This window comes from Rattus rattus, chromosome 1 (assembly GCF_011064425.1).
Source record: "Rattus rattus isolate New Zealand chromosome 1, Rrattus_CSIRO_v1, whole genome shotgun sequence".
NCBI lineage: Eukaryota > Metazoa > Chordata > Mammalia > Rodentia > Muridae > Rattus > Rattus rattus.
In genome coordinates this window covers 269,522,219-269,546,336 of record NC_046154.1, presented here as the reverse complement: position 1 = coordinate 269,546,336, position 24,118 = coordinate 269,522,219, and the positions used below count along the sequence as shown (strand labels likewise).

At 47.8% G+C, this 24,118-nt stretch overlaps 1 protein-coding gene and 1 pseudogene across 6 annotated transcripts; one reads left to right on the top strand and one right to left on the bottom strand.

Moving 5' to 3' along the window:
• Positions 1 to 703: 703 nt before the first annotated feature.
• Positions 704 to 14,670, top strand: Slc38a2 (solute carrier family 38 member 2). 6 transcript variants are annotated; one of them, XM_032885562.1, is made up of 16 exons: positions 704 to 920; positions 2,666 to 2,717; positions 3,308 to 3,502; positions 3,880 to 3,961; positions 4,107 to 4,222; positions 6,593 to 6,666; positions 6,789 to 6,881; positions 7,002 to 7,083; positions 8,319 to 8,401; positions 8,611 to 8,924; positions 9,442 to 9,521; positions 9,623 to 9,723; positions 10,243 to 10,367; positions 10,608 to 10,752; positions 10,856 to 10,953; positions 11,867 to 14,670. In XM_032885562.1, exons 3-16 carry the CDS (start codon positions 3,387 to 3,389, stop codon positions 11,963 to 11,965), a joined length of 1,608 nt encoding a protein of 535 aa, XP_032741453.1. In that variant the 5' UTR covers positions 704 to 920; positions 2,666 to 2,717; positions 3,308 to 3,386; the 3' UTR covers positions 11,966 to 14,670. The 6 variants fall into 6 exon arrangements, with proteins under 6 accessions (XP_032741453.1, XP_032741471.1, XP_032741462.1 ...); XM_032885588.1 differs by lacking the exon at positions 704 to 920 and having other exon boundaries at positions 950 to 2,717; positions 8,611 to 8,669; positions 8,763 to 8,924; XM_032885580.1 differs by lacking the exon at positions 2,666 to 2,717 and having other exon boundaries at positions 704 to 901.
• A 5,741-nt stretch (positions 14,671 to 20,411) lies between these two features.
• Positions 20,412 to 20,849, bottom strand: LOC116890416 (annotated as a pseudogene).
• Positions 20,850 to 24,118: the final 3,269 nt, after the last annotated feature.

Here is a 24,118-nt window from a genome sequence, read left to right as displayed (position 1 = left end):
CTTTAAAAAAGATTTGTTTTTAGGCCTATTGGTGTTTTGCCTGCGTGAGCGTCTGTGCACCCCCGTGTGTGCTGTGGCCACCGCCCCTGAAGCCAGAGGAGGGCTTTAGATCCCCTGGAGCTGGAGTTAGATGTGGTAGTGTTAGGGTTCCAATGCATAAAGTGTTACACAAACCTGGCCATTTTAGAAAGAAGTGCCATTAATAATTATAGTAGGTGGGTCTGGGGTAGAGTTGTGTCTTTCTGGGCACAGTGTCGCCAGGTTAGGGCTGGCTATCACGGTAGTCAGCTGAGTCAGCTGGCATTCAGTGCTGAGACCTGGAACCTGGATCCTCTGGAAGAGCAGCCAGGGCTCTTGACCGCTGAGCCATCTCTCCAGGCCCACTCATGTGTTTTTGGTTCGCTGTTGGGAAGAATCAAAATGGTGATAGAAAAAAAATCTCTTTTTTGCTTTGTTTTGGTCACGAACTATTCTGTTTCTGACCATCCAGAAACTCGGATAAAGGCCTCTAAATCAATCAATCTCTCTCTCTCTCTCTCTCTCTCTCTCTCTCTCTCTCTCTCTCTCTCTCTCTCCCCCTCCCTCCCTCCCTTCTTCCCTTCCTCCCTCCTTCTCTCCCTCCCTCCCCTTAACTATCCTATAGCATGAACCACCACCAAAAAGTCCAAAGGACAATAGATGTAGTTGTATTGCGAATTGCAGCCATGACCAACAACCTACAGAACTTCCTGAATACCTCGGAGTATTCAGAGGGCAAGAGATTTACCTAGAATAAAAAAAAAATAGTGGTTTAAGACCTTTTGATTTTTATCAGTTGAAACCCGATAGAAAGGAATTTCCCAGGATTCCTCGAGCCCACCACCAAGCTTTTCCTGAGAGGAGCTGCTCGGACGTTACTGGGGTGAGCATTTGGAAAGAAGGTAATCAAAACTTTTCTAGTTCTGATTATCCATCGAGTTCCTCACCTCCCGTCTGAGGAGAGTTCGGTCTCCATGGGGAGACTGTCGACACAAGACTACAAATTTGAACAATCTGAGGACTGTACAAGACAGCACAGATTTATAAAGTTGGGACACCCCAAAGTTTAGAAAACAGAACTGCCAAAAAGAGGTCTGAGGAGAGGGGGGCCTTTAATCAAGGGAGGCTGAAAAAAGGGCGTTCCTGGTTCTTAAATCTAAAGCGACAGTGGCACTTGAGAGGGGCGAGGGGACGTGCAGCATTAATGTAAGACTATTGTTTAACTGTGGCTGGTGGGACCAAAGGTTTAGGATGAGGAACAGTGTGTAAAGGGGAAATGGGGTCCTGCCCTGTCAATCACGAACACTGGCACAGGCTGAAGGCACCCCAAGTCTTACGTGCCACGGAAATAGCCAGCGTTACAGATTTCCTCAGGAAAACATTGAAGGCAAAAAACGGTGATCACACCCAGCCCTTTCCTCTCTGCCCAGCCCAATCTCTCCCACGTCCCCCAAAGGAAGAGAGCACTAGGTCAAACTCGTTTGTTTATTCCTCCATTCAAGCAGCATTTTCTCTCTCCTCAGGGGTCTTTGTTCAACCGAAAAGGGAAGGGCCCTCGCCTTTCCGGCTGCACCGAATATTCTAGTCTCAGGGGCTCCCCGGGTCGCCCGACTCTGCAAGACCACAGCTCCACCGAGGGATCCGGGCCGCAGAGAAAGCTCCAGGCCTACATTCCAACGAGGGCGCGCGCTCGCTGGAAGCCGGAGGAGACGCTAACACCAGGGGTGGGGTGGAGGCAGGAGGGAAAGTGTCGGGCAAGAGGGAACAGGGCGCCCCTAGGCGGCCTCGGAAGGGCTGGGTCTCCCATCCCCGAACCCCTTTTAAGGGCTTGCTGGTCCAACGCAACCGTCCCTAGTACGCTGTGACACGTGCAACCCCAAAGTCTATCCCGCCACGGAACTGCGAGCCGCCCCTCATTCACCAGGCTAGTTGTGGAGAGTGAAAGCACATCTAGGTGGAAAGATCGAGAACACAACCGGGCCCCTCCGGACAGCGTGGCAGCGCTGGCTCAAGTTCTGCGGGAGAAAAACCCTTAACGTAAATCTTAAGTCGCGGGCTGGGGTGGTTTGGGGGGGCCTGGGGGTGTAGGGTACCGCACACACGCCGGATGTGTCCCCGAAACGCAGCGTTGGAGACCGCGCTGGGAGGGAATCTAAGGAGCGGCTCCTTACGGCAGCCGCGGGTGGCGGCCACCCACGGGCTGCGGTGCCAAGGCAGCCGGAGCCACGGGAAAGCGGGGTGCGGCTGGCCCCCCGACTCGGGGTGCGGGGCAGCGGGGCGGGAGGCGGAGCCCAGGTGCTGTTGATACACAAAGACGAACGCCCGCGCCCCGCCCACTGACGCGGCTCCAGGCCGCTATAACTCGCGCTCCGGAGGCAGCTCCACACCGCGCCACGCCGTCGCCCGCGCCACCACCCCTTAGTCTCCGCTGGAGGATCGTGACCGCCATTCCCCGCTTTTTTTTTCTTTTTATAATCTCTTGAATAATTAAATCTCAGAAAGAAAAAAAATCCATCTCTTGTGCCTGTTGGATTGCGGGGATTTTCTTTTTTTTTTTTTAATTTAAAAAAGGAAAGGAAAAAAAGGGGGGGGACTCCGACCACACTTATTTTTGTCTCGTTTTACAATTCTGGTGTGACCGAGACAGCCCGCGGGAGACGCTGCCGTGAGGTGGGCCAGCTCGCAGGGAGAGCACCGAGGTGAGGCGGGGGATGGGCGGTAGCGGGGACGCGGGCGGCGCCGGCGGCGGGAGCAGAGGGGGCTTGAGGGCACCCGGCCGCAGCCTCCCGTTAGGGGGAGGGGGAGCCGCGCGCGGGCCTCTCCTCTGCTGCAAGCCGGGGTCTTGTGACTCGATTGGCTTGAAAACCCATCGTGAAGTCCGGGCGTGGGGAGAGGCGAGCCGCGAGGGCTTGACAATCGCCCCTCGGTATTGCATCAGTTCCTCCCGGGGTAGAGGAGGGGCCGGCGGTCGGCTACCCCGGGCAGCCGCGGCCGCGGGAGGGCTCGGCGTGTGCCCTGTAAACAAGCCCCGGCTGGGGCGGGGGGGACCGGGCTCGGCGCCGGGGCGGCTGGAGGGGCGCCGCGGCGGGCGCATCTTTGTTCTCGCGGCCCCGCCGTCGGTACTTTTCCGCCCCTCGCCGCGCCCCCGCCCCTCGCTCGCCTGGTACTTTTCCACTCGCCTGGCGGGGGATGAATCAGCCGCGCTGCGCCGCCCGGCGGCGTCACGTGGTCGGGGGCGGGCGGGCGGGCGGGCGCCGCAGTCCTGACGCGCCGCCTTCTACCTTCGCAGGCAGCCTCGAGGGCCAGTGCGCCGCCAAGGACAAAAGGAAGCTCGCGCCGCGCGCCGAACACCGTTCCTCCGGATCAGCATGAAGAAGACCGAAATGGGAAGGTTCAACATCTCCCCGGATGAGGACAGCAGCAGTTACAGCTCCAACGGTGACTTCAACTACTCATACCCCACGAAGCAGGCTGCTCTAAAAAGGTGGGAGAAGTGAGCTTTGCAGAAAAGAAAAAAGACCTTGCACCCACGGTCGCCTCGGGGCTGGAGGGATTGCTTATCGGTTACAGGCTAACGCTCACACCCAGGAACCAGAAGGCTCGCCCAGGGCTCCGGTCTTCTTCCCTTGCTCACACAGCCCCGGAGAGAGTAGCCTCCTAAATTACCCGGTTGTTACTGCATGACGGATCCTATTGCCTTCTAGAACACCTAGCCCATGTGACGAGTCCTGCATTAACTTAAGCGGAACTGAAGGGCTATCTTTATCTATGTAAACTATAAAAAAACGTGATGTTCTTATCTTTCCGTTGGGTGACAATGGTCTTTTTTAAAAAAAAAAATTTTTTTTTTAATTTTTGCAGCCATTATGTGGACGTGGACCCCGAAAACCAGAACTTTTTACTTGAATCGAATCTGGGGAAGAAGAAGTACGAAACAGACTTTGTAAGTTGACAGTACTCTTTATGTGCCTGGCTTTGTGGCGTAAACGAATAGTGTTACTTTTAGATTTCAAATCTGACTTGCCCAAAGGTGGTTTTTCTCCTTTTAATTATTGTTATATGTTTGGTTATCGTTTCCCTCTGTGTAGCATCCAGGTACTACTTCCTTTGGAATGTCAGTATTTAATCTGAGCAATGCGATTGTGGGCAGTGGAATCCTTGGGCTTTCTTATGCCATGGCTAATACTGGAATTGCTCTTTTTATGTAAGTATGTGTAAGTAGTGAGCCTGCCGTGCGGGGCAGTTAATATGATAAACGTATTCTTGGCTCCAGGAGAAAAAAAAAAAGCAGCTTGCTGTTCTCAAAGTGTTTAAAAAAGGAATAACTTAGATTTTAAAGTGTGAGAAATCCGAATCTGTTTCTAATGTGTACCGTGTGTCCTTGTGAAAGCAAGTTAGAACGAGGGGTAGTGCTTAAAACTGACGGGTTAAAAAAGCCAGTCTTTCCAGAAGGTGTTGCTAACTGAAAGAGATCGGATGAGTCTAGAGTAAGGAACTTTTGGTCTAAGCGGAAGTGGAGTGGCTCCAAATAGGTTCCATAAGTCGACTGTCTCGCCCTAAACCCTGTGACCCTCTATACACACACAAGGAAAAGCAAGTTCGAGGTATATGAGGTGTGGTGATATTTACCTAGCCTAGAACATATTTGTCTTAGAACAAGTGAGTCATAATTTTCTGGATGCTAAAAAGCAAACTCACCTTTAAAAAAAAAAATAGCGTCTTCCAAGATCCGTATGATTGGTGCCTGACTTTTAAATAAGAGCCTACCAATTTGTTTTTGTTTTTTAAAGTTATTTTGGCTGATCCTCTTCTTCCCACAAGTCATGTTTAGAGGTTGCCCATGTTGGGGGTCACTTACCTGTGGGTGGTATGATTGAAGGGTCAGCAGTAAAGTGCTCGCCGGGCGTGCGCGATTCCCAGTGCTGTCAGAGCAGTCAGGAGGGAAGACCTGCTGTTTCCAAGTACCTGAGCATGTGTAGTGTACGTTGAGTGTGTAGTTTTCCTGTCAGAAGTTTCAGACTGCCTGTAGCTGGAGGCCAAGGCCCCTCTGACTTCCATAATCTACACACCGATGAGAAAGACGCGCTCTGCAATTGTCCCTTTCTTTTTTGCGACAGTTAAAATGTTTTGATTAGCTGCTAGGTACCTACCGCTCAATTTACTTTCTCCATCGTGATTTTAAAGAAAAGAATGTTCATAAGAAAAGTTCTGCTTCGTGAGAGCCCACACGGATGTTAAGTCTGGCTTGGATGTTAAGCCTTGGCTTAAGTTTTAAGACGTAGAGTAGGGGTTTTCTTGCCAAAACAAGGCCTCGGGAAGTTTAGGTACAGAACAGCCTGAAATTCCAGGTTTTGTTGGGAATTTGAACGGCTGGAATCAGAGTTCAGTATTTGAAACCCTTCCCAGCTCTTGCCATGAAAACCGGGAACAGTATTATTTAAATTTCTACCAGTGCGGTCATCGATAACTTGTTTCGTAACTGAGAGTAAAAGGTAACGGTGTCACCCTTGAGCATTTGGGATCCCGCTCTGATAGCTTACGATGTACTCTATTAACCTTTTGATAAGTGGCTAAGCGGTACCAAGGTGGTGTAAGTTTTTCTATTCATCCAAACTTGCATTGCATATAAGGGTAAATGGGCCAAAAGCCACATGCTGAAATGGCTAGCCGACCTTTTTACAGAGAGTTTAATCTTCAGGTTGAAAGTGACCTCCAGGGGCATTGTCATCCCTGTAAGACACAGCACCTAATTTGCTCTAACTGCCCCCCACAAGCGGTCATGTTCTCGGTGTTACCCCAGAACCAGGTGTCCTAAGGCTGACCTTAGGAAGTCACATCTCACGCTTTAATGTGCTGATGGGTTTATTTTTTGGTTTTGGATTTTTGCCAGCACCTCAGTTTGCCCATACAAGGTCAAAATTTACGTGGCAGCCTCATTTGCACGTTTGCTGTTTTTGCTTTTTTTTCTTGTTTTAATCACTGCCTTGTCTGCCTTGGAGAAGGAACGTGGGACCGGTGCCCTCAAGGAAGACAGTGGTGTTAGATCTGTCAGGCATTCCTTGCTCCCCCTTATTTTTCTCTGCCAATCCAAGGGGAAGGGTGGAGCTGATGATTCCCTTGTTGTAGTATTGGAGGTCCTGCACTCCAGGATGCTCGGTCCTGTCTTCCCAGCTGTCCCCCTCCAGTTCGGTACATTCTAGTGTCCTACTGGACGAATGTTCCTGCCACCCCACCCATCTTCTTTCTCTCAGTCTGTCTGGTCCATGGGGTGAAGGCCTTGTGGACTAGGTTTAATGGCAAGTTTTAAACGAAACTATGGGAGACTCCTGGTAGGCCTATAGATAGTTAGGATGCTAGGCTACAAGTTTCTACTCCTCTGGGACTTGGGGGCTTTGCAGAGTCTCCTGCATTTGGCAGTGTGGATATTCTAAAAGGATGAGACTCACCCAATACCTGCAAGTTAGTGTCAGTCCCGGGTTAGGAGAGGGAGCCGCAGCAGAGCCTGTCAGGCAGGAAGTGTTTGTGAGTGCGAAGCCGTGCTTATTTATAACCGGGTGCCTTTCCCTTTTCTCAGAATTCTCTTGACGTTCGTGTCGATTTTTTCTCTGTACTCCGTTCACCTCCTCCTCAAGACTGCCAACGAAGGAGGTACAGTGGCTTTCCTGGTTTTTCTTTCCCTCCTCCCCCTTTTCCCAAGTCATTTAATGTGCACCCTAGTTTGGGGGGAGTAGGGATTCCGGGGTGCCTCATCCCTCTGTTCTTCCGTACAGGGTCTTTATTATACGAACAGTTGGGACATAAGGCATACGGTCTGGCTGGGAAGCTGGCAGCCTCCGGATCGATTACAATGCAGAACATCGGAGGTAAGTTTGGCGAGGGCACTTCGGGCAGGCTTCATTCAGTAGCAGGAGGTGGTGACCCGCGACTGCGGCGTCGCAGACCCCATTTTGCACTTGTAATGGTTTAATTCTGTCTTCCTCCAGCTATGTCAAGCTACCTCTTCATAGTGAAATATGAGTTACCTTTGGTGATCAAGGCGTTAATGAACATTGAAGATACGAATGGGTAGGTGCCGAGTAAGGTTATCCGTAGAAACAACGCAGGTGTATTTTTTGGTCAGAGTTGGATAGCAAACAGTAAACCAGGGAGTTTGCCCAGGACTAGTCCCTGGGGAATACTTCTGACAAGGAAGGGTCCCGCAAGCTGAGGACGTTTGCAGCGACCCGCTTGTAGCTTGGACTAGCAAGCACACAGCCCCGAAACTTGTCTCGTTAGCACCCGAACTCGTCTCTTGTTGCGATTGGCATTTGTTGTGGCTGCTGAGTACAGAGCTGGTTAAGATACTTTCTTTTCTTTTTCCAAAAACCAGTCATGTTTGAAATAGTTAATGAAGGAAAACCAGAGAGTGTACAGCTGTAGTTACTGTTTTTAAAAAATTAGCTCTTGTGCAAAGTTATTCGTGCCAGTGGAGAAGCGAGGTCCAATGTCAACAGCCAGCGCTCATTGGCTTCCCAAGCTACACACAGTTGCTGCCTCCCGCCTTGGGAGACTTAAGTTCAAGACGCCAGTGTTTCTGGGTGACTTTTCTGTGGGGTCCTCATACGGCCAGGAGTGGAGTGGAAATCTCGGGGAGTTAAGGCTTGAAAACTAAGCTTTTTAAAAGGAATAGCGCTATTTTGAGACAGGGTCTCACTGGTTAATCCTGGCTGGCCTGGACCTCGAGATCCGCCTGCCTCTGTCTCTGGGACAAAAAGTGCAGCTGCGTGCCACCACCACCTGTGGCAAGGATAGGACTAGGAACACTTGGGTCAGTCCAGGTGTTAACTATGATAACGTAAGTTACGCTTGAGTAGGGGTTCGGTTCGGTCTCATTTAGGGGGAGAGTGGTGGCCCGTGCATTTACATCTTAAGTCTGAAAATCTCCTTATCGAAATGCTTCGTGAGCAGTCTTGCTGACAAGCGTCTGGCGAGCCCTGCCGCCGCGGTTCCTCCTTCCCGGTGTTGGACATTACAAACTAGAGCCACAGTGCCTGGTGTCCAGTGTTTCCCAAACGTCCTAGAGATAAGCTCAGGGCCGCACAGAGCCGCTTTGTTCCCTGCACTAGGATCAGGCCTTCAGAAGTGTTTTATGTTAGAAATCAGCTGGCGGTCTTCCCAGAGCAACAAGAGTAGTGCAGAAGCCCATGAAGCAAACGGTCACAGAATGAGTCCTCTCTCCAAAACTGTCCTTTTCGAATGCAGTGCGTATGGTGGCCGAGTTAGGTGTGCCGTCCATTCATTTTTGGCTTTCCTCTCTTCAGGCTGTGGTATCTGAACGGCGACTACCTGGTCCTTCTGGTGTCCTTCGTGCTCATTCTCCCATTGTCACTGCTGAGAAATCTAGGTGAGCAAACACATTTCTGAGGTGCGAGCCTCTCCCCAGCCGCTAGCATTCTCAGAAACTGCGGACGGCTCTCTCTCAGCACTGCTCTTGGGGGTGGCAGCAGGGCGGGACCCTTTTAAAGCCCCCAACTGTTAACACCCCATAGATGGCGCTCTACTGTCCTGTGCGCTCTGTCGCCCCCTTTAAAGCTGTTCTTGTTTCTCCTCCAGGATACTTGGGGTATACCAGCGGCCTTTCTCTGCTCTGTATGATATTCTTCCTGATTGTGGTAGGTGTCATGGTTTTTGTCTGTAGAAAATGCATTCTTAAAGCTCTATCAGGCCACCCAGCATTGCTTACAAGTGCAATATTCTGTTGTCAGGTGATTTGCAAGAAGTTTCAGATTCCTTGCCCTGTGGAAGCGGCTTTGATGGCTAACGAAACGGTGAACGGCACCTTTACCCAGGCGGCTTTGGCAGCGCTGGCATCCAACAGCACCTCGGCCGATACTTGCAGGCCCCGTTACTTTATCTTCAACTCACAGGTAACTTGGTTGCAGTCCTGTTTTCTGGAAAGAAAATGTTCAGAGGAGGATAAAAAGAAGCTGCCACTAGGGATTTAGAAATGTCTCCTAAGACAGACAGGCACGGATGATAGATGGTGGGTAAGTTTCGCAATCTATCCTAGACTAGGGCGTCGGGCACACTAATGGCGTGGCCTCGAAGCACATCTCCAGTGTCAGACACAGATCATACTTGGCAAACGGGCTGGAGGATAGGAGTTAATTATGCAAAAGTATAATCATAGGGGTTGGGGATTTAGCTCAGTGGTAGAGCGCTTGCCTAGGAAGCGCAAGGCCCTGGGTTCGGCCCCCAGCTCCGAAAAAAAAAAACCAAAAAAAAAAAAAAAAGTATAATCATAGTTAGCTGGATTAGGAGTATCCAGGCTTGATGTGGAAGGTCCTGTGAGGCTTAGCTAGGAACTGACAGGGGTGTGTCACCAGCGAGGGTACGGCCGTGTGAATTGGCGGGGGTATGAACATGGCGGTGTATCTTTTTCAGACTGTGTATGCTGTGCCCATCCTGACGTTTTCCTTTGTCTGCCATCCCGCTGTCCTTCCCATCTATGAAGAGCTGAAGAGGTAATTGATCTGTTATCACTTAAGCCTGTTGGGCCTAGACTGAAGCCGTAAGGTATGGGACTTGCTAAAACACACACTTGTGCTCTTTTGTGGGTGTGCAGCCGCAGCCGGAGAAGGATGATGAACGTGTCCAAGATTTCTTTCTTCGCCATGTTTCTGATGTATTTGCTTGCCGCCCTCTTCGGATACCTGACATTTTACGGTAAATAGTGCCTAATTTAAGAAAGGGATGAGTCTGACATCGTATGTACAGTTTTACTATAAAACGTTCCAATCTGGTTTAATCCGCAATTCCTGGGGTCCAGATTCCAAAACGGGTGTGAGCCACTTGGTTGGTGTTTCTGTGGTATTCTTGGCTCTCTGGAGCCCATGCTATCTCTGCTCCCAACTTTAGTTGTAACTAACATGTAACACACACACACACACACACACACACACACACACAGACACAGCCAAACTGGGGTTTATCTGCTTGGCTCCTGGTAGACCTCACTGGAAGTCATGTGACTAAATCTCAGTATTTAGAAAAATTTTTCCTCCAATGTTACTTTAATTGCATTAACCATAATTCCAGATTAATCTTATTAGCCTCTTAGTTTACAGTCACTGTGTGAGTAGCTAAAAGTTTCACTGCAGATTTCACTGTAGATTGCTCGCTGCCTTGCCGCTTGATCTCGGAGGAAACCACACTGACGCCTGTCTCTGGTCTGTGTCCCCACAGAGCACGTGGAGTCAGAACTGCTACATACCTACTCTGCGATCGTGGGAACTGACATTCTCCTCCTCGTTGTCCGCCTGGCTGTGCTGGTGGCCGTCACCCTCACTGTCCCTGTCGTCATTTTCCCAGTGAGTAACCACTGGCTCCTGCAACAGTGCTGAGTCGGGGTGTGGTAAAGAAGGAAACTTGTATAAATGGTTGGGCACAGTGACTAGAACATAGCATAGTTTCCAGATCTTAGTGCAGAGGGCAAGAGTAGCGTATCAGGTCCCTAGAAACGCATCACTGCCTCCGATACGTCTCGGCTTCTTGCAAACTCTTGGTATTAAAGTTGGGTCGTTAGTAAACGACACTTGACTTTCTTTCAGATCCGGAGTTCAGTCACTCACTTACTGTGCCCTACAAAAGAGTTCAGTTGGTTCCGGCACAGTGTCATCACCGTGACGATCCTGGCCTTCACCAATTTGCTCGTCATCTTTGTCCCCACTATCAGGGACATCTTCGGGTTCATTGGTGAGTTTTCGATCGTACCCGTACTATTTTTTATTTCACTATTTTGAAGTACAGGCTCGGTGAGCCCTCAAATGATGCTCAAATGACAACCGTCGCTTTGCAGGTGCATCGGCCGCTGCAATGCTGATCTTCATCCTTCCGTCTGCCTTCTACATCAAGTTAGTGAAGAAAGAACCCATGAGATCCGTGCAAAAGATTGGGGTGAGTGAGATGGCCACAAGACGAGGACTTTGTCTCTCTTCTTATAAAGGTTTAGTAATGAAGCCCTTCACCAGAGAGAATGGGCAGGGGGTGTGGGAACTCCTGTGCAGTAGATGATGTAATTGCAGGGAACTCACCAAAGAATAGTAATCGTCAGTGCCGATGCCCTGTGTATGGGCACACAAGTGCACATCAGGGGTTATATATAGGCTCCGGGAAGGTGAGGTCTCAAGAGCCCCTGGGGGCCTGCTCTGAATGCGTTTGGCATTGTGTGTTCTGTTCTTGGGTTTGGTAGCTTCTTGTTTCAAAGTGGAAGGTACACTTTGAGCACAAGCCATGAACTTTGGAACCAGAGTCCTAGCAAGGGATACTTCAGAGTAAAGGCCTGCCAGTGTCAGTCCACAACTATTCTGGTCTAAAGAATGAAGAGAGGAGTAATCCGGGGTGAACTTTGCTTGGAAATGAACAAAGTTGAGCCCAGGAGGCACCTGCAAAACCAAGGTTACCTCCTTACATTTGTGAGTTTAATGGTAGGGAAGTCACTACATAAGGAAGTGATTAGAGGGACGTGAGTCTCTGGACCCCTGAAGAGTACGTCTAACCAACTCGGACTCAATTTGCTCTGAAAGAAAACTGCACAACACAAAAGTCCAGTCTTAACTCTTTGAAAAGGAGAGTTTTTGCTTGAGGAGAAAATAATGAAAAATTGCAGAATTCAGAAGGCTTCAACAATACAGTACATGCAGGCTTTTTGTGCTACAAGTAACACAGTTTGATCCCATTAACGTTTAGTCAGTGTAATCGGAGTATCTGTAAGTATTAACGTTTAGTCAGTGTAATTGGAGTATCTAAGTATTACGAGGTGAAATGTTTGGGTGTTTGCTGATGCGTCTTCTTTCTCTGCCTCTTGCAGGCTCTGTGTTTTCTCCTGAGTGGCGTAGTCGTGATGATTGGAAGCATGGGCTTGATTGTCCTGGACTGGGTCCACGATGCCTCTGCAGGCGGACATTAACCGCCCCACTCAAACCGAACGGTCCATCTGCCTGCCGCGTTGAGTCCACTCAACTCGCTCAGACTTCACCCGATGCTTCGGGTCACTTCCTTCTGAAGTGCAGCCTCCTCGCTGGTTCTTCTGGATGCAGAATAAGTGAACTTTTCTTTCTCTTTGGTTTTTTTAAAAAGAAGCTTATCTGTGTGTTAGGGAATGGATATTAACACCAAAAACCACGAGCCTTGGGTTAAGGGAAGTGACAGTTTATTCCATTCCAGAGAATGGACGGACTTTTATCAAAGCCACATGTCTGGCTGTCTCATTGTTTAACTTGGATATTTTATGATTTTACTTGAATGTGCCTAACGGAACCATTCGATGTGAGAAACACTTCTTAATTTACAGCAAAGTATTGAAATAAGCATTGAGAAAAACACTTATTTTTTGTACCAAAAACAAAAATACTTTAAAAGACCTCAGAAGCACTATTTTACTTTGAAGAAATTGCATTTTTTGAACTTTATCCAGAACCAGTTGTCAATAAACTCCGTGAAACAATTTCATTGATATTTAAAAATGAATATTAGTATTATGAAATTATTTGCCTTTTTTATAGGCATTATAAGCCAAATACTTTTTTACCCCAAAATCATTTTCGGGAAAATGTTATGCAGAGTTGCACCATGAGTTAGCATGGTTTTTTTGCTCATTTCAGATTCATTTGAAGGACAATTGGTAATGGCTGCACCAAATCTGGTGAGCCTCCCCCCGTCCATCGCTGTCTTTGCCTCCAGATAATTGGTTCATTAAAACTAAAATGTTTGTGTCTTCAATTAGGCTGGGAAACACTGTAGGAAATGAAATAACTGATTTTGAGGTACCAAATAGTGCAATTGGGTAAAACAGGGTTTATTCAGTTGCGTCTGTCCCCAGAGTTCTACTGTCAACTCTGGGTCATGCTTTTGGGCCCATCCTTTAAAACATCGCTTCCAAAAGTGAAAATGGGCGTTTGATGGCCCGCAGGCCAAAGCGGTCCAATAGAAAGCAGTAGAACTTTCAAATGCTCGCCTACTGGAAGCGTGATTTACTTGACAACACGCGGCTCAGTTGTGTCCCTGCTTGTGTCTACAGTAGAGGTCTAGACGGCAGGCTGCACCGTGCTGTACACTGCAAGCTCTCTTCAGAAAGGTCACTGGGTTTCTCATGCAGTAAGCTTTCTAAGAACTCGCACTGGATCGTCATCTCATTGTACGATGCAGAATTGCTTGTTAACATGGAACAAGTGATCAGTTAGGGAAGCAGTACGAGCGATCGTGCCCAGTTCTGGTCCAGCTGCATGCTTAGCTTTCCACTTCAGCTCCAGTTACAAGTGGAAGCATTTCTTTGAGGCTTGGCTTTAAGAGCACATTTACTGTATGTTAACGGTGTATGGTGAATATATTATTAAATAATGTGGTACTTGCCCATCAGGCATAATGTCTAAGATCTAATATACATAATTCCATTAAGCGGTGGAGGGAAGCAAGTGGAATCGTCAATCGGTCATCTGGCTCCTGAGGTTTTTCTCCTGAACTAAACTTTTTTTTTTTGGTTCGAGGCAAGGGCCAGAACAAATGTGACACACATGGTTTTTGTTACAGTCTTGTATTGTATATGTGACTAAATTCATAGGCAAGATGTGTCTGCTACTAAAGACCCTTGCAGACAGGAAGACGTCTGGTAGTGCTACGTTGGGTACAACCAATGGTCAGTTCTGTCCCGAAGATGAAATTGCTGGGGACCATGTAGACAGTGAGAAGACACTCCACCCTGCTGCTTTTCAGTCCTTCAAGTCCAGAACCTACCTTTAGTCAAAAGACTTGGCACTTCTGCTCGAAGTCCTAAAAAGAGTCGCCGCTAAGGTCTGCCAGGGGAGCTGAGGAACAGACATCCAAGAGAAGGTGCCATGGCAACCAGGATCCTCCTCACAGCCGATGAGTGTGAAGAGAGCACAACTGAAGGTTCACAATGAATTTCAAGCCAAATTCCAACGCTTGGGGCTCTGTCAGCCTTGAGGTTCCTAAACCGAGTTCTCAGTCTTGAGCAGTCTTCAGTATTAAAACCACTGTCCGTCACCTCGGTTTGCATTGCTGTCTTCCACGGAACGTCTCAATAACTGTACTGTTATTTATAGAGCAGCATTAATCCATTAAAGCTAACCTATTTTTCAATATTTATGGTAAACTGTACATACATTGTCCATATGTATCTGTAAATAAGCTGTATATACTGTTGGAATTGGGTCTTGGGTTCAAGTGTATATATTCCCCCTAAATTTTCTTAACTGCATTTTGATGAATTCACATTATATATAGGTCCCCGGATTACTTGTACAGAGAATTCAATATTGACATTGTGTATAATACTAAAATTGAAAATAACTTGTTTAAATTGTATTTGCAATAAACTGGTCGGCCATCAACACAAGTTCAGATATCAAACTAAAAGCTTTAAATGAGGTGTCTAAATTTTCAAAATGCAGTAGGTACAACACGGCTATCTGGTAACTTGTCATGTGATTTCAATGGAAGTCACGTGGACTCCTTGTATGTATATAGTGTAAATGTCCCCCGCTGTACTGTAGAGGCTGACAGGCCACTGTGGCTTGTTGGCAGGGAGTGCTATGCCAGTTTCAATGAAACAATGTATGTTTGTTTTAACTGAACTAAAATAAACACTTAATCCTGCGTGGCCTTTTTTCCTTCTGGGTAATGAGGTGTGTCTGGAGGAAGAAACTTATACAAAGCTTCCGAGTCCTTGGGGAGGTGGAGGTCCAGGCTGATCCCTGCTGGTGGTAACCGATCGCCCAAGTCAACAGCAGTGTTAGAAAGCAGTTCTGGTGCAGTGGACATTAGGACATTAGTGGACATCTTAGGTCAAGTCAGGTTTTAATGGTCATTTTGTGAAGGCATGTGTCTGCTTTAGAAACTTGAAAGGCAACTTAGATTAGTTTAGGTAGAACCTGGTCCTTTAAGGTTTAGGGAATAATCAAATGAAAAGAGCTTGAGAGGTTCCAAGTCTCTTGAGAGACTTCCAGAATCAGCAGTGTGGCTAGGGCTTGTGCAAAACTAAGGAGTTTTAGCAGGCTTTCACTGGAACTCTGCAGTTAACATCGGAGTGATAGTGGGGCTCTGTCACGTTGGTTTTGAGTGCTTTGTTAGGCTACAGTTTAGACACGAACGTATTTAAAATTAGTAATAACGTCCACAAAGTGTCCAGTGGTACTAACCAGTAAGCCAGCCATTTCTACGAGGTTCCACAAAGCCCTTGGAACATTGAGACAGACATCCTCGTACCTGGACCAGTGACTTGGAAGAAAGTTGATGGAAACCTGCAAACAAAATATGGCAGGTAGAATGGGTTCCTGAGAGGGTTAGACAGTTGTTACATTACTGGCCTTGCAAATACCCAAACCAGCCTATTCTAGAGACCAGTGGCAAGCATGGGATGAGCGGAGCACAGCAGAGCCAAGCAGTCAGATTCTCAGCCCTCAACTTCAGTTTCTCCGGATGAGCAAACTGGCCAGTGCAGGGTCCAGGGTCCAGCATGATCTCTTCCAATATAGGTTGTCAGGGCACGGAGACTGGAGGCACAGCTGTCAGGAGCAGGCCCTGTGGCGTGAATAGTTTTCATAGGAAAGGGTATAGTGATGACTGTTCCCTTGAATGTACTCAACTTGACTGTATCCGGAATGAACTGCAATCCAGAGTCGGAAGGTACGCCTGTGATCAGATCTTGAGGCTGGAAGGCAGGCTTTTTTGATCCAGACCCTGAAACAAAGTGGCCATGCTTGGGCCCAGGCAGGGTGGTACACACCTTTAATCTCAGGAGACAGAGGCAAGCAGATCTCTGAGTTGAAGGCCAGCCTGGTGGGGTCGTTAGAAGTAAAGTTCCAAGTATAGAACAGCTTGGGTCCAGGCAATGGCCGTACACACATTTTAATCTGGGCTGAACCTTCTGCTGGAGGCCTATGTAAGGAGGAGGGAAGCATTTATTCTGCTTACACTCTCGTGCCAGCACATCTGTTGGAGCCTGCGTCTTCAGGATTCCAGCCGCTACAGAGGACCAGCTAAAACGTCTATGCTCGTGGGGCTGAGCAAACTACTGGATTCTTGGACTTCCCATTCGCAGCCGCCCATCGTCGGGTGAGGTGGACTGCAGACTGTAAGTCATTTCAATAAATTCCCTCAGTCTATAGAGACACTCCATACCGTCTGCGACCCTAGAGAACCCTGACTCATACAGGTGGGATGGTGATAGGCGAGAAACGGTGACAACCTGTGGTCCTCTGCACCTTTCCTGGGGATCTGTGAAAACCCTTTCAGACCGCAGCAGGGTGAGTGGTCCCCTGACAAGAAAAACATCACCCCCTCTCCCCCATAAATGTCTGAATGAAACAGTCCCACGATGGCAGCAGACTGTTGGATTTTCTTGTTCTTCAGACGGTCACACAGCACACCAGCTAGCTTTTGTGACTGACCCAAGTCGTCACCGCCTCATCACCTGCACCCCACCTCCATTCGCCGATGAGCTTTACACCCCACCTTTCACGAGTTTATCTGCATTTCAGCCCCATATTCCACACAACTGCTAAACGGATCAGTAGCACCCCTTATTCCGCCCCACAGTTGGAATGAGCCTCACGGGTTTTTTAGCAAGAATTTACTAAATCCTTGCTAGATAAACACAGCATGTACCGTAAAAATAGAGAGCAACTTAAAAAAAAAAAAACATAATTACAGCTGGGGGCTTCCTTGTCTAACTTGTGATCAGCCTTTGGATGGTGGAAGCCATCTTTGATTTTCTCTCCCCCCTAAGTGCTTTGTTCAAGTCTCCATCAACCTTGTGCCTCACCATCTGGAAGAGTCAACCTCAAGGAAGCTGCTCACTGACCCCTTGGGGATTGATTCCTAGGAATGTTGCCACCAGAAGGTTTTTGTTAGCCTTGAGGGTTTTGTCACAGTCACAGAATGCTATACTGGTTCGTCAGTCGGCTCTGCGTGAGCACCAAGTTTAATGATGTGCACCTGGTTTCATTGTTGGGGGCGGGGGGTCTTGGTTTCTGTCAAGTTACATAGTAGTGGCCTATTCCTCTGTAAGCAGCCCCTCCCCCGGTGAGCCTTGAGACTCTGAGAGGTTTTCCGCTTGCGGCCCACATAGTCAGGTGAAAAAGAAAAAGAGCTCCCCTGTGTGGTCTTGGACAAGAAATGTCTCTGAAACCTGTGCTGGGCTCCCCCAGTCCTCCGTAATATGCCTTTTCCTGTTTTAACTCTGCACTTTGCTGTAGTGAATCTTGGCAGTCAGTTACCTGCTTTAGTTTCTTGGAAGTCAACTTCAACAAACACCACAAATGCGCTTTGGTTTTTTTTTTTTTTTTTTTTCCTCCAACATTGGCTCTTGCGATTGGAAGAATCCATTTTGGAGACCCAGAACCTCAGACAGTTAGCTGGGGCTTCAAGAAGTCCCGTGTGATATCTTTTCCACGTTTCTTAGGCTGGGCTGTGAACTGGGGGAGTCTGTCTGTCCTTCCGTACCATATGCAGCCTGTTGCCTCTCCATCCGCAGAAGGCTTTCTTACACTGCGTTCAGAGCTGCCTATGCTCAGGAAATAAAAGCTTTGAAGCGGTCCCCAGAACTTACCTTCCAGAGAGGGCAAGTACGCTGGCCACATGATTCCTTCTGAATTCTGCTCTTGTAGGTGCATGCGTGTGTGTGTGCATGTGTGTGTGTGTGTGCTGGTGGTGGGGTGTCTCTTACATGCACTTTTCTGTAATGACTTCTCTGGCTGTTTTTGCTAACTCCATTCAGTGCTCACTTATCTTGAAAGGAGTTATGGTAAGTTCAATTTTTCTAGCTGAGTCGGTTGAACATGTCTGAAATAGAGCCAAATCTTTTTTTTTTTTTAAGACTCATTTATTTAGACTATATGAGTCCACACTGTCACTGTCTTCAGACACACCAGAAGAAGGCATCGGATCCCATGACAGATGGTTGTGAGCCACCATGTGGTTGCTGGGAATTGAACTCAGGACCAATAAGTGCTCTTAGCCACTGGGCCATCTCTTTAACTCCCGAGCCCGACCTTTTATATAGGTTAAAGGAGAAGTGATATGCTGAAGTCTAATAATGTCTGAGCTCAGGCCCCTCCATCCTCTACAACACACACACACACACACACACACACACACACACACACAATGTCCTTCCATGGTAGGCATGAAGGGTTGGTTGCCTTCACCCGGGACCCTACAGAAGACACACTCCATCCCGAGCCCCAAATTCCTTCAGAGCAAGCCCTCAAGTCTGGATCCACTGGGTCCCCCGATTAGCAAGACGCATCCTTAGCTCCTGCCTGAAACTCAGTGCCACCCAATAGCTTTCAGATTGCCCCAAAGCTCCCTGGGAAATTGGGTCTCCCATTGGACCCACTAGCTGCCCAGTGGATGCACAATTTTTTCCTGGTGTCTCTATGGCAGAATCAGTGAAGAAAACTGATGCAAATGTCACAAAATCGTGTATGATCCCCAGTGAGCAATGATGCCATTAAAAAGGAACACCTTCCTGGGCAGGAAGAAATGGTAGGGGAGACACCATTAAAAAAGTCTCTCCTTCATGAAGTATCAGGGTAGTTCTGAAGACTTTATCATAAACCAGTTCTCAAAGTCATCCATTGCTTGGGTATTTGGGGAAATATTCTGTGTGTATATATATTTTTTTCATATAGAAAAAATATATATATATAAAGTTTTTTATATATATATATATAAACTTTAAGGCTATATTACATTTTTACTGAATCTGAAGCAAAATCACATACCAATATATATTTTTTTAATTTTTTTAAATTAAAATAGTTAAGATCAGTTTCCTGTTCCCTTTTATCCCTTCAACCCCTTCAATGCCTCCCCCACTTGATCCCCTCTGATTCATGCCCTCATTAGTTGATATTGTAACATGTATGGACAGATCTATGTAAAGGCAACCTGCTTAGTCCCCTTAGTGTTTTTAGTATGTAATGATGTCAGGGCTGACTATGTGGACTTGGAGAACTAATTTGGAGTATCATCCTTGGGGAAGACCAGCTCTCTCTCTCTCTCTCTCTCTCTCTCTCTCTCTCTCTCTCTCTCTCCAGCTGTTAGCTGTCCTTCACCAACAGATTTTTAAGTGTTCAGCTATGCATTTTTTTTTCTTTTTTCTTTTTTTCAGAGCTGGGGACCGAACCCAGGGCCTTGCGCTTGCTAGGCAAGCGCTCTACCACTGAGCCAAATCCCCAACTCAACTATGCATTTTAAATGTATATATGTGTACCTGAGTGTGAGCGTCTGCACCACATGTGGGGGCTGGGAACCATACCTGGCTTCTCTCTAGGAGCAGTAAGCATTCCTAACCACCGAGCAACTCCCCAGCCCCAACCGACGTAAGTTTTTAAAGTGAGGTATCTGATCAACAGGCAATGAGAGGAACCAACTATACCAAAGGCGCCTGTTTCACGGGTGCATCCCCAGTAGCAACCATTCGTTTTCCTCAGGAGGAAACATGGTGGCTCCGTTGTGCTCAGTTATAAGCGTTATGGCGGTTTCTCTGATCCATTGCGGTCTACGGTGGATTCATGTTATAGTCCAAACCCGAAACAGCCCATTTCTTTCTCTTTTCCTTTCATTTGCTCTGTATTTCCCTTCCGAGTGACTGGAGTTTCGGGAGAAGTGGAACTCACGGTCACAACCCTTCTGCTCCAGACGGAGGGACTGTATTTTTAAACCGATTCCCCAAATAGAAAGATCCAAAGAAGGAAATACGTGGACTATGAAAATCTCTGCTGGAAATGAAAAATCTCTGCTGGAAATGTGAGGACCGCATACATTTGGAAACATTCTTCTCTCACAAGCTGCTCCAAAAGGAAGTGCTCAGTACGGCAGCCCGCACAGGGGGTTGGGGATTTGGCTCAGTGGTAGAGCGCTTGCCTAGCAAGCTCAAGGCCCTGGGTTCGGTCCCCAGCTCCGAAAAAAAAGAGTAGAAAAAAAAAAAAAGTACATACAGACAGAGGTTTGCCCCAAAGACACCAGGTTCCAATAAGCTCTCATCGATTTTACTCCAGGATTTGAGGGAGGAGAGTTACCATGTCTAGGGGCGGCAATCATTCCGTGCCCTGTCTCTCTAGAAAGCTCTTACGGTAGTCGGTAGTCGGAGAATGGTGTTGTCTTCTGTCTATGGAGGCACAGGTTCAAGTTCTCCTTAGCTGTTCCTTACCTGTGCGAAACCCAGCAATCCCCTTAGCCTGGTCACACCTCAGCCGGTGCGCTTTGTCACAGTTCTGTGCTCACTATGTAGACCCGCTGCACCGAGAGCCCTCATTCCACTCCCCTTAAGAATGAGCCTTTTTTTTTTTTTTTTTTTTGGCAGTTCTGTAACTTTATTTGACATTCAACAGTTAGTTCTCATCCACATTGACCGTCTGTAGATTTTTGAATGTGGTAACAGGCACGTAAGTTACCAGTGTGTAGAGCTTGTTTGGTGAATCCTTATCCTCGTTACGCTTTCTGGACAAACGTACTCGGATGCGTTATGGAACATTCCTTATTCCTTTGGCCCAGACGGCTTTATTGAGCCTGGTGTCTATGTGCACATCTGGAGTCCCCATCTCCTTCATGGCAAATTTCCGAATTTCTTTGAGTGCCCGAGGAGCATGCTTCTTGAAGCCCACTCTATGGATGCGCTTGTGAATGTTGATGGTGTATTCTCAGGTCACCACCTCGTTGATGGCAGAACGGCCCTTTGCGGGAGCCACTCTGCCGGGCCCAAGTTGGAAAGGAAGGGTGCGAGGGATTGTGGGATGGAAAGTCAAGAATAAGCCTTTAAAAAAAATCATTTTATGTGTACGAGTGTTCTAATCATACACGCACCTGTGTGCCCCATGTGTGCTGTGCCCAAGGAGGCCGAAGGATCCTCTGGAACTGGAGCTATAGTTGTGTGCTGCTTCGTGGCTGCTGGTAATTAAACCCTGGACCCCTGGAAGGGGTTTCTAACCACTGAGCCATCTTTCCAACTCCAGAAAATGCATTTTGACCCACTTTTTACCGATGATGGAGTGAACCTTACGAGAGGCAGAGCTAAGAAGCCCAGACTCAGATCTCACAGTGTTAATCCATTCACCTTTAAGGTATTAAGTGTCCCCGGCTTGGGTTGTTTGGGATGCTAACTGAAGTGCCTGTCACTGGGAGTCTCACACGGTAGAGTATTGGGTAGCCCTGAAAATAAACAACAGTTCGGTTTTGTAGTAAACGTTCATGAGAAGGGCAAGCCCAGAGATACCACGTACCTGGCTCCCTAGCCTTCTAAAGCTCTAAACGGCTCAGTCAGAAGAGAAGCTTCCTTAGATTTATTAGCGAAGCGGCTTGGTGATTATACAAGGCCTTCGAGAGGGTGGTGAAGAGGAGGAAGAGGAGAGTCTGTGCTAGCTGAGCGCCAAGGCGGATCAATGCAACCATCAATAGTCTAGTTCTTGGTGTGCTTATAGGACAAATTTTATCCTAAACGAGCTCTTCCAGGGTTCACAAATGTAATTCTGACACACAAAGGTAATAAGGGGACTGCTTCGCCTGTCATGGTGGCACACCCTGTGATCTCAGAACCTTTAGTAGGTTGAGGCAGGAGGATCATAAGTGGAAGGCTAGCCTATGGTACTAACATGACCTTGTCCTGTCATTACCTGGCCACCATGAGGTAAGTACCTGGAATGCTCCTCTCATGCCTCAGGAACTAAGTTAAGGCAAATTCTTCCTGCTTTTCCGTACTTTGTCCTCAGATTTCTGTCGAAGGAACGGGAAAGTGACAATCGCAGAAGCTAGCACAGAGAAGGAAGGCCGTCCCTATAGCCACCTGACCATGGTGCTCAGGGTTGGTAGAAAGATGTAGATAAGTTTGCAGAAAACAGGCTTCAAGCAGAGCTTGGCGAGCGGTTCTGTGGTGGTCGGGAGATGGAGGCCTACAGGAACACGGACAGGAAAGATCACCGGTGATTCCGGGAGCAGGGTTCTCGTGGGAACTGGATAAGAGGTAGAGCATGTTGGGACCTGGGAACAAAACAAATGCTCATCTGCCATTCGTCTCTGTCCTGTGACTGTGAGGATGAGTTTAACTGAGACAGCCTAATGTCAGCTCAGAGGCACATACCTGTAATCCCACCTCTTGGAAGGTTGGAACAAAAGGCTCCTAGGCTGATGGCAAGCCTCGGTGAGTTAGCAAGACCCCATCTTTAGAAAAAAAAAACTGGCTAAATGAACAATTGATCAGTCAACCAATCAATCAAATAAAGGGCTTATTGATCCGGCAAGGGAAATTTTCGAGGCATTCTGGTATTCAGGCAGAAGACTGGCTATTGTTGGCTGGTTTTACACAAACTTACAGTGAGGATTTGGAAGAAAAAAATAGAACAGAAATATACAAGAAAGAAAAACCTCATATTTAGCCTAGAAAAGGGACATTTGAAAAATTGAGGCCAAGGAAGAAGCTGCCTCTATAACATTTAAAACCCTTAAGAAGACGCCAAGTCGGGCTTGGGGATTTAGCTCAGTGGTTGAGCGCTTGCCTAGCAAGCGCAAAGCCCTGCGTTCGGTCCCCAGCTCCGGAAAAAAAAAATTTTAAAAAAGTGGGTTGGGGATTTAGCTCAGTGTGGGTTGGGGATTTAGCTCAGTGGTAGAGCGCTTGCCTAGCGAGCGCAAGACCCTGGGTTCGGTCCCCAGCTCCAAAAAAAAAAAAAAAAAAGAAGACGCCAAGTCCTGTTTCCCAGTATAACAGAAACTGTGAAAGCAAGTCTTGTCCACATCGGGAAAATGGTTGGGACTTGACCCCAAGAGTTTTAACATCCCAGGAATTGCTGGGACTCTACCTGTCCCAGTCTTAAGGATAGAAAGGTTTTACCATGTCAAGAATTTCTGGAACGTGACTTGTCTCGGTCTCCAGCATGGGACAATAACTCTGAGGTACTCAGCATACAGGGCCACCAAGAGAGATGTTTCTACGTGCTTAACCATCCAAGCCCTCAGATGCCATGGCAACTGCGGTCCAAGAAGCCTGCATTATTGGTAGACCTTGACGTTATCCAAAGGTTGTGCAGAGATTCAGAATACAAGAGCGCTGGAGTCTACACCTCCAAGATTCCAAAGCAAAGGCTGGGCCATCCCGTGTGCGGCAAGTCCAGGATTCCTACAGGCAGGCAGCTAAGGATGCCAGAATATGGAAGGTTTGCTAGAGAAAGCTCTTGTTGGTCAACAAAGCCAGTCCGCACAAACAGGCCATGTAGATGTCAACCAGGAACAGCCAGACCTTAGATACCTGCACCACAATAAGTCCGGGATGCCAAAAATGGAGCCACAAGATTTAACATATTTCCCTCTGGTCTTTAGTCTTTTGTCCCTCCATTGGTGTTCTCCCATTGTTCCCCTTAGGAACAGGAAGGTCTACTTTGTATCTTTACTCTTGGAAGCATGTAGCTCGACTTTTAAATGTAACAGAGGCTCACGGGTAAGATTTGTCTTTGCCACACACAGTGCTACGTGCCTGCAATCCTAGTACTTGGGAAAGGTGAGGTAGGAAGGTTGCAGCTCAAGGTTAGCCTAGGCTACATACTGAGACCCTGTCCCAAGTAAGAAAAGCAAACAAAGGCTTGGCCTACAAATCCCACAGAAGCCTTGATTCTTTGCGGTGTTGGGAAACTGCAAAAATGATGAGGAATCTTAGAGAGAGATGGGGTTCATTTGCTTTGTCAGCCTTTTGGGGGGGGCAGAGATGGAGGCCATGGTTTAAGATGTATTTGGATATCAAGTTGATCTACAGTGGACTGTGATGGTCAGTCTTGATTATTAACTTGATTCGATTAGTGCAGGATGCCCATGCGTGTGCTGGCGAGGTATACATCAGAGAGCATCAACAAGTCCACGGAGAGCAGCCCCGAGTTTGGGCAACAGCATTCCACAGAGCTGAGAAAATGCTGGGTTCTGTCTACAGCAGCAGCAGCAGCAGCAGCCCTGCACGTTTGTACCAGCAATGCATGGGAGCCGAAACCTCCCATCTCCTCAGCAGCTTCCTTTCCTCTTTCTATTGCAGCCTCCCTGACAGCGACCGTCGAATGACAGCTAT

Excerpts from the sequence above, each read along its gene's own strand:
- Slc38a2 (XM_032885580.1), top strand. The coding sequence starts at position 3,387 with ATGAAGAAGACCGAAATGGGAAGGTTCAACATCTCCCCGGATGAGGAC. Across the intron at positions 3,503-3,879 it reads AAGCAGGCTGCTCTAAAAAG|CCATTATGTGGACGTGGACC; the intron begins GTGGGAGAAGTG and ends TAATTTTTGCAG. Across the intron at positions 7,084-8,318 it reads AACATTGAAGATACGAATGG|GCTGTGGTATCTGAACGGCG; the intron begins GTAGGTGCCGAG and ends TCCTCTCTTCAG.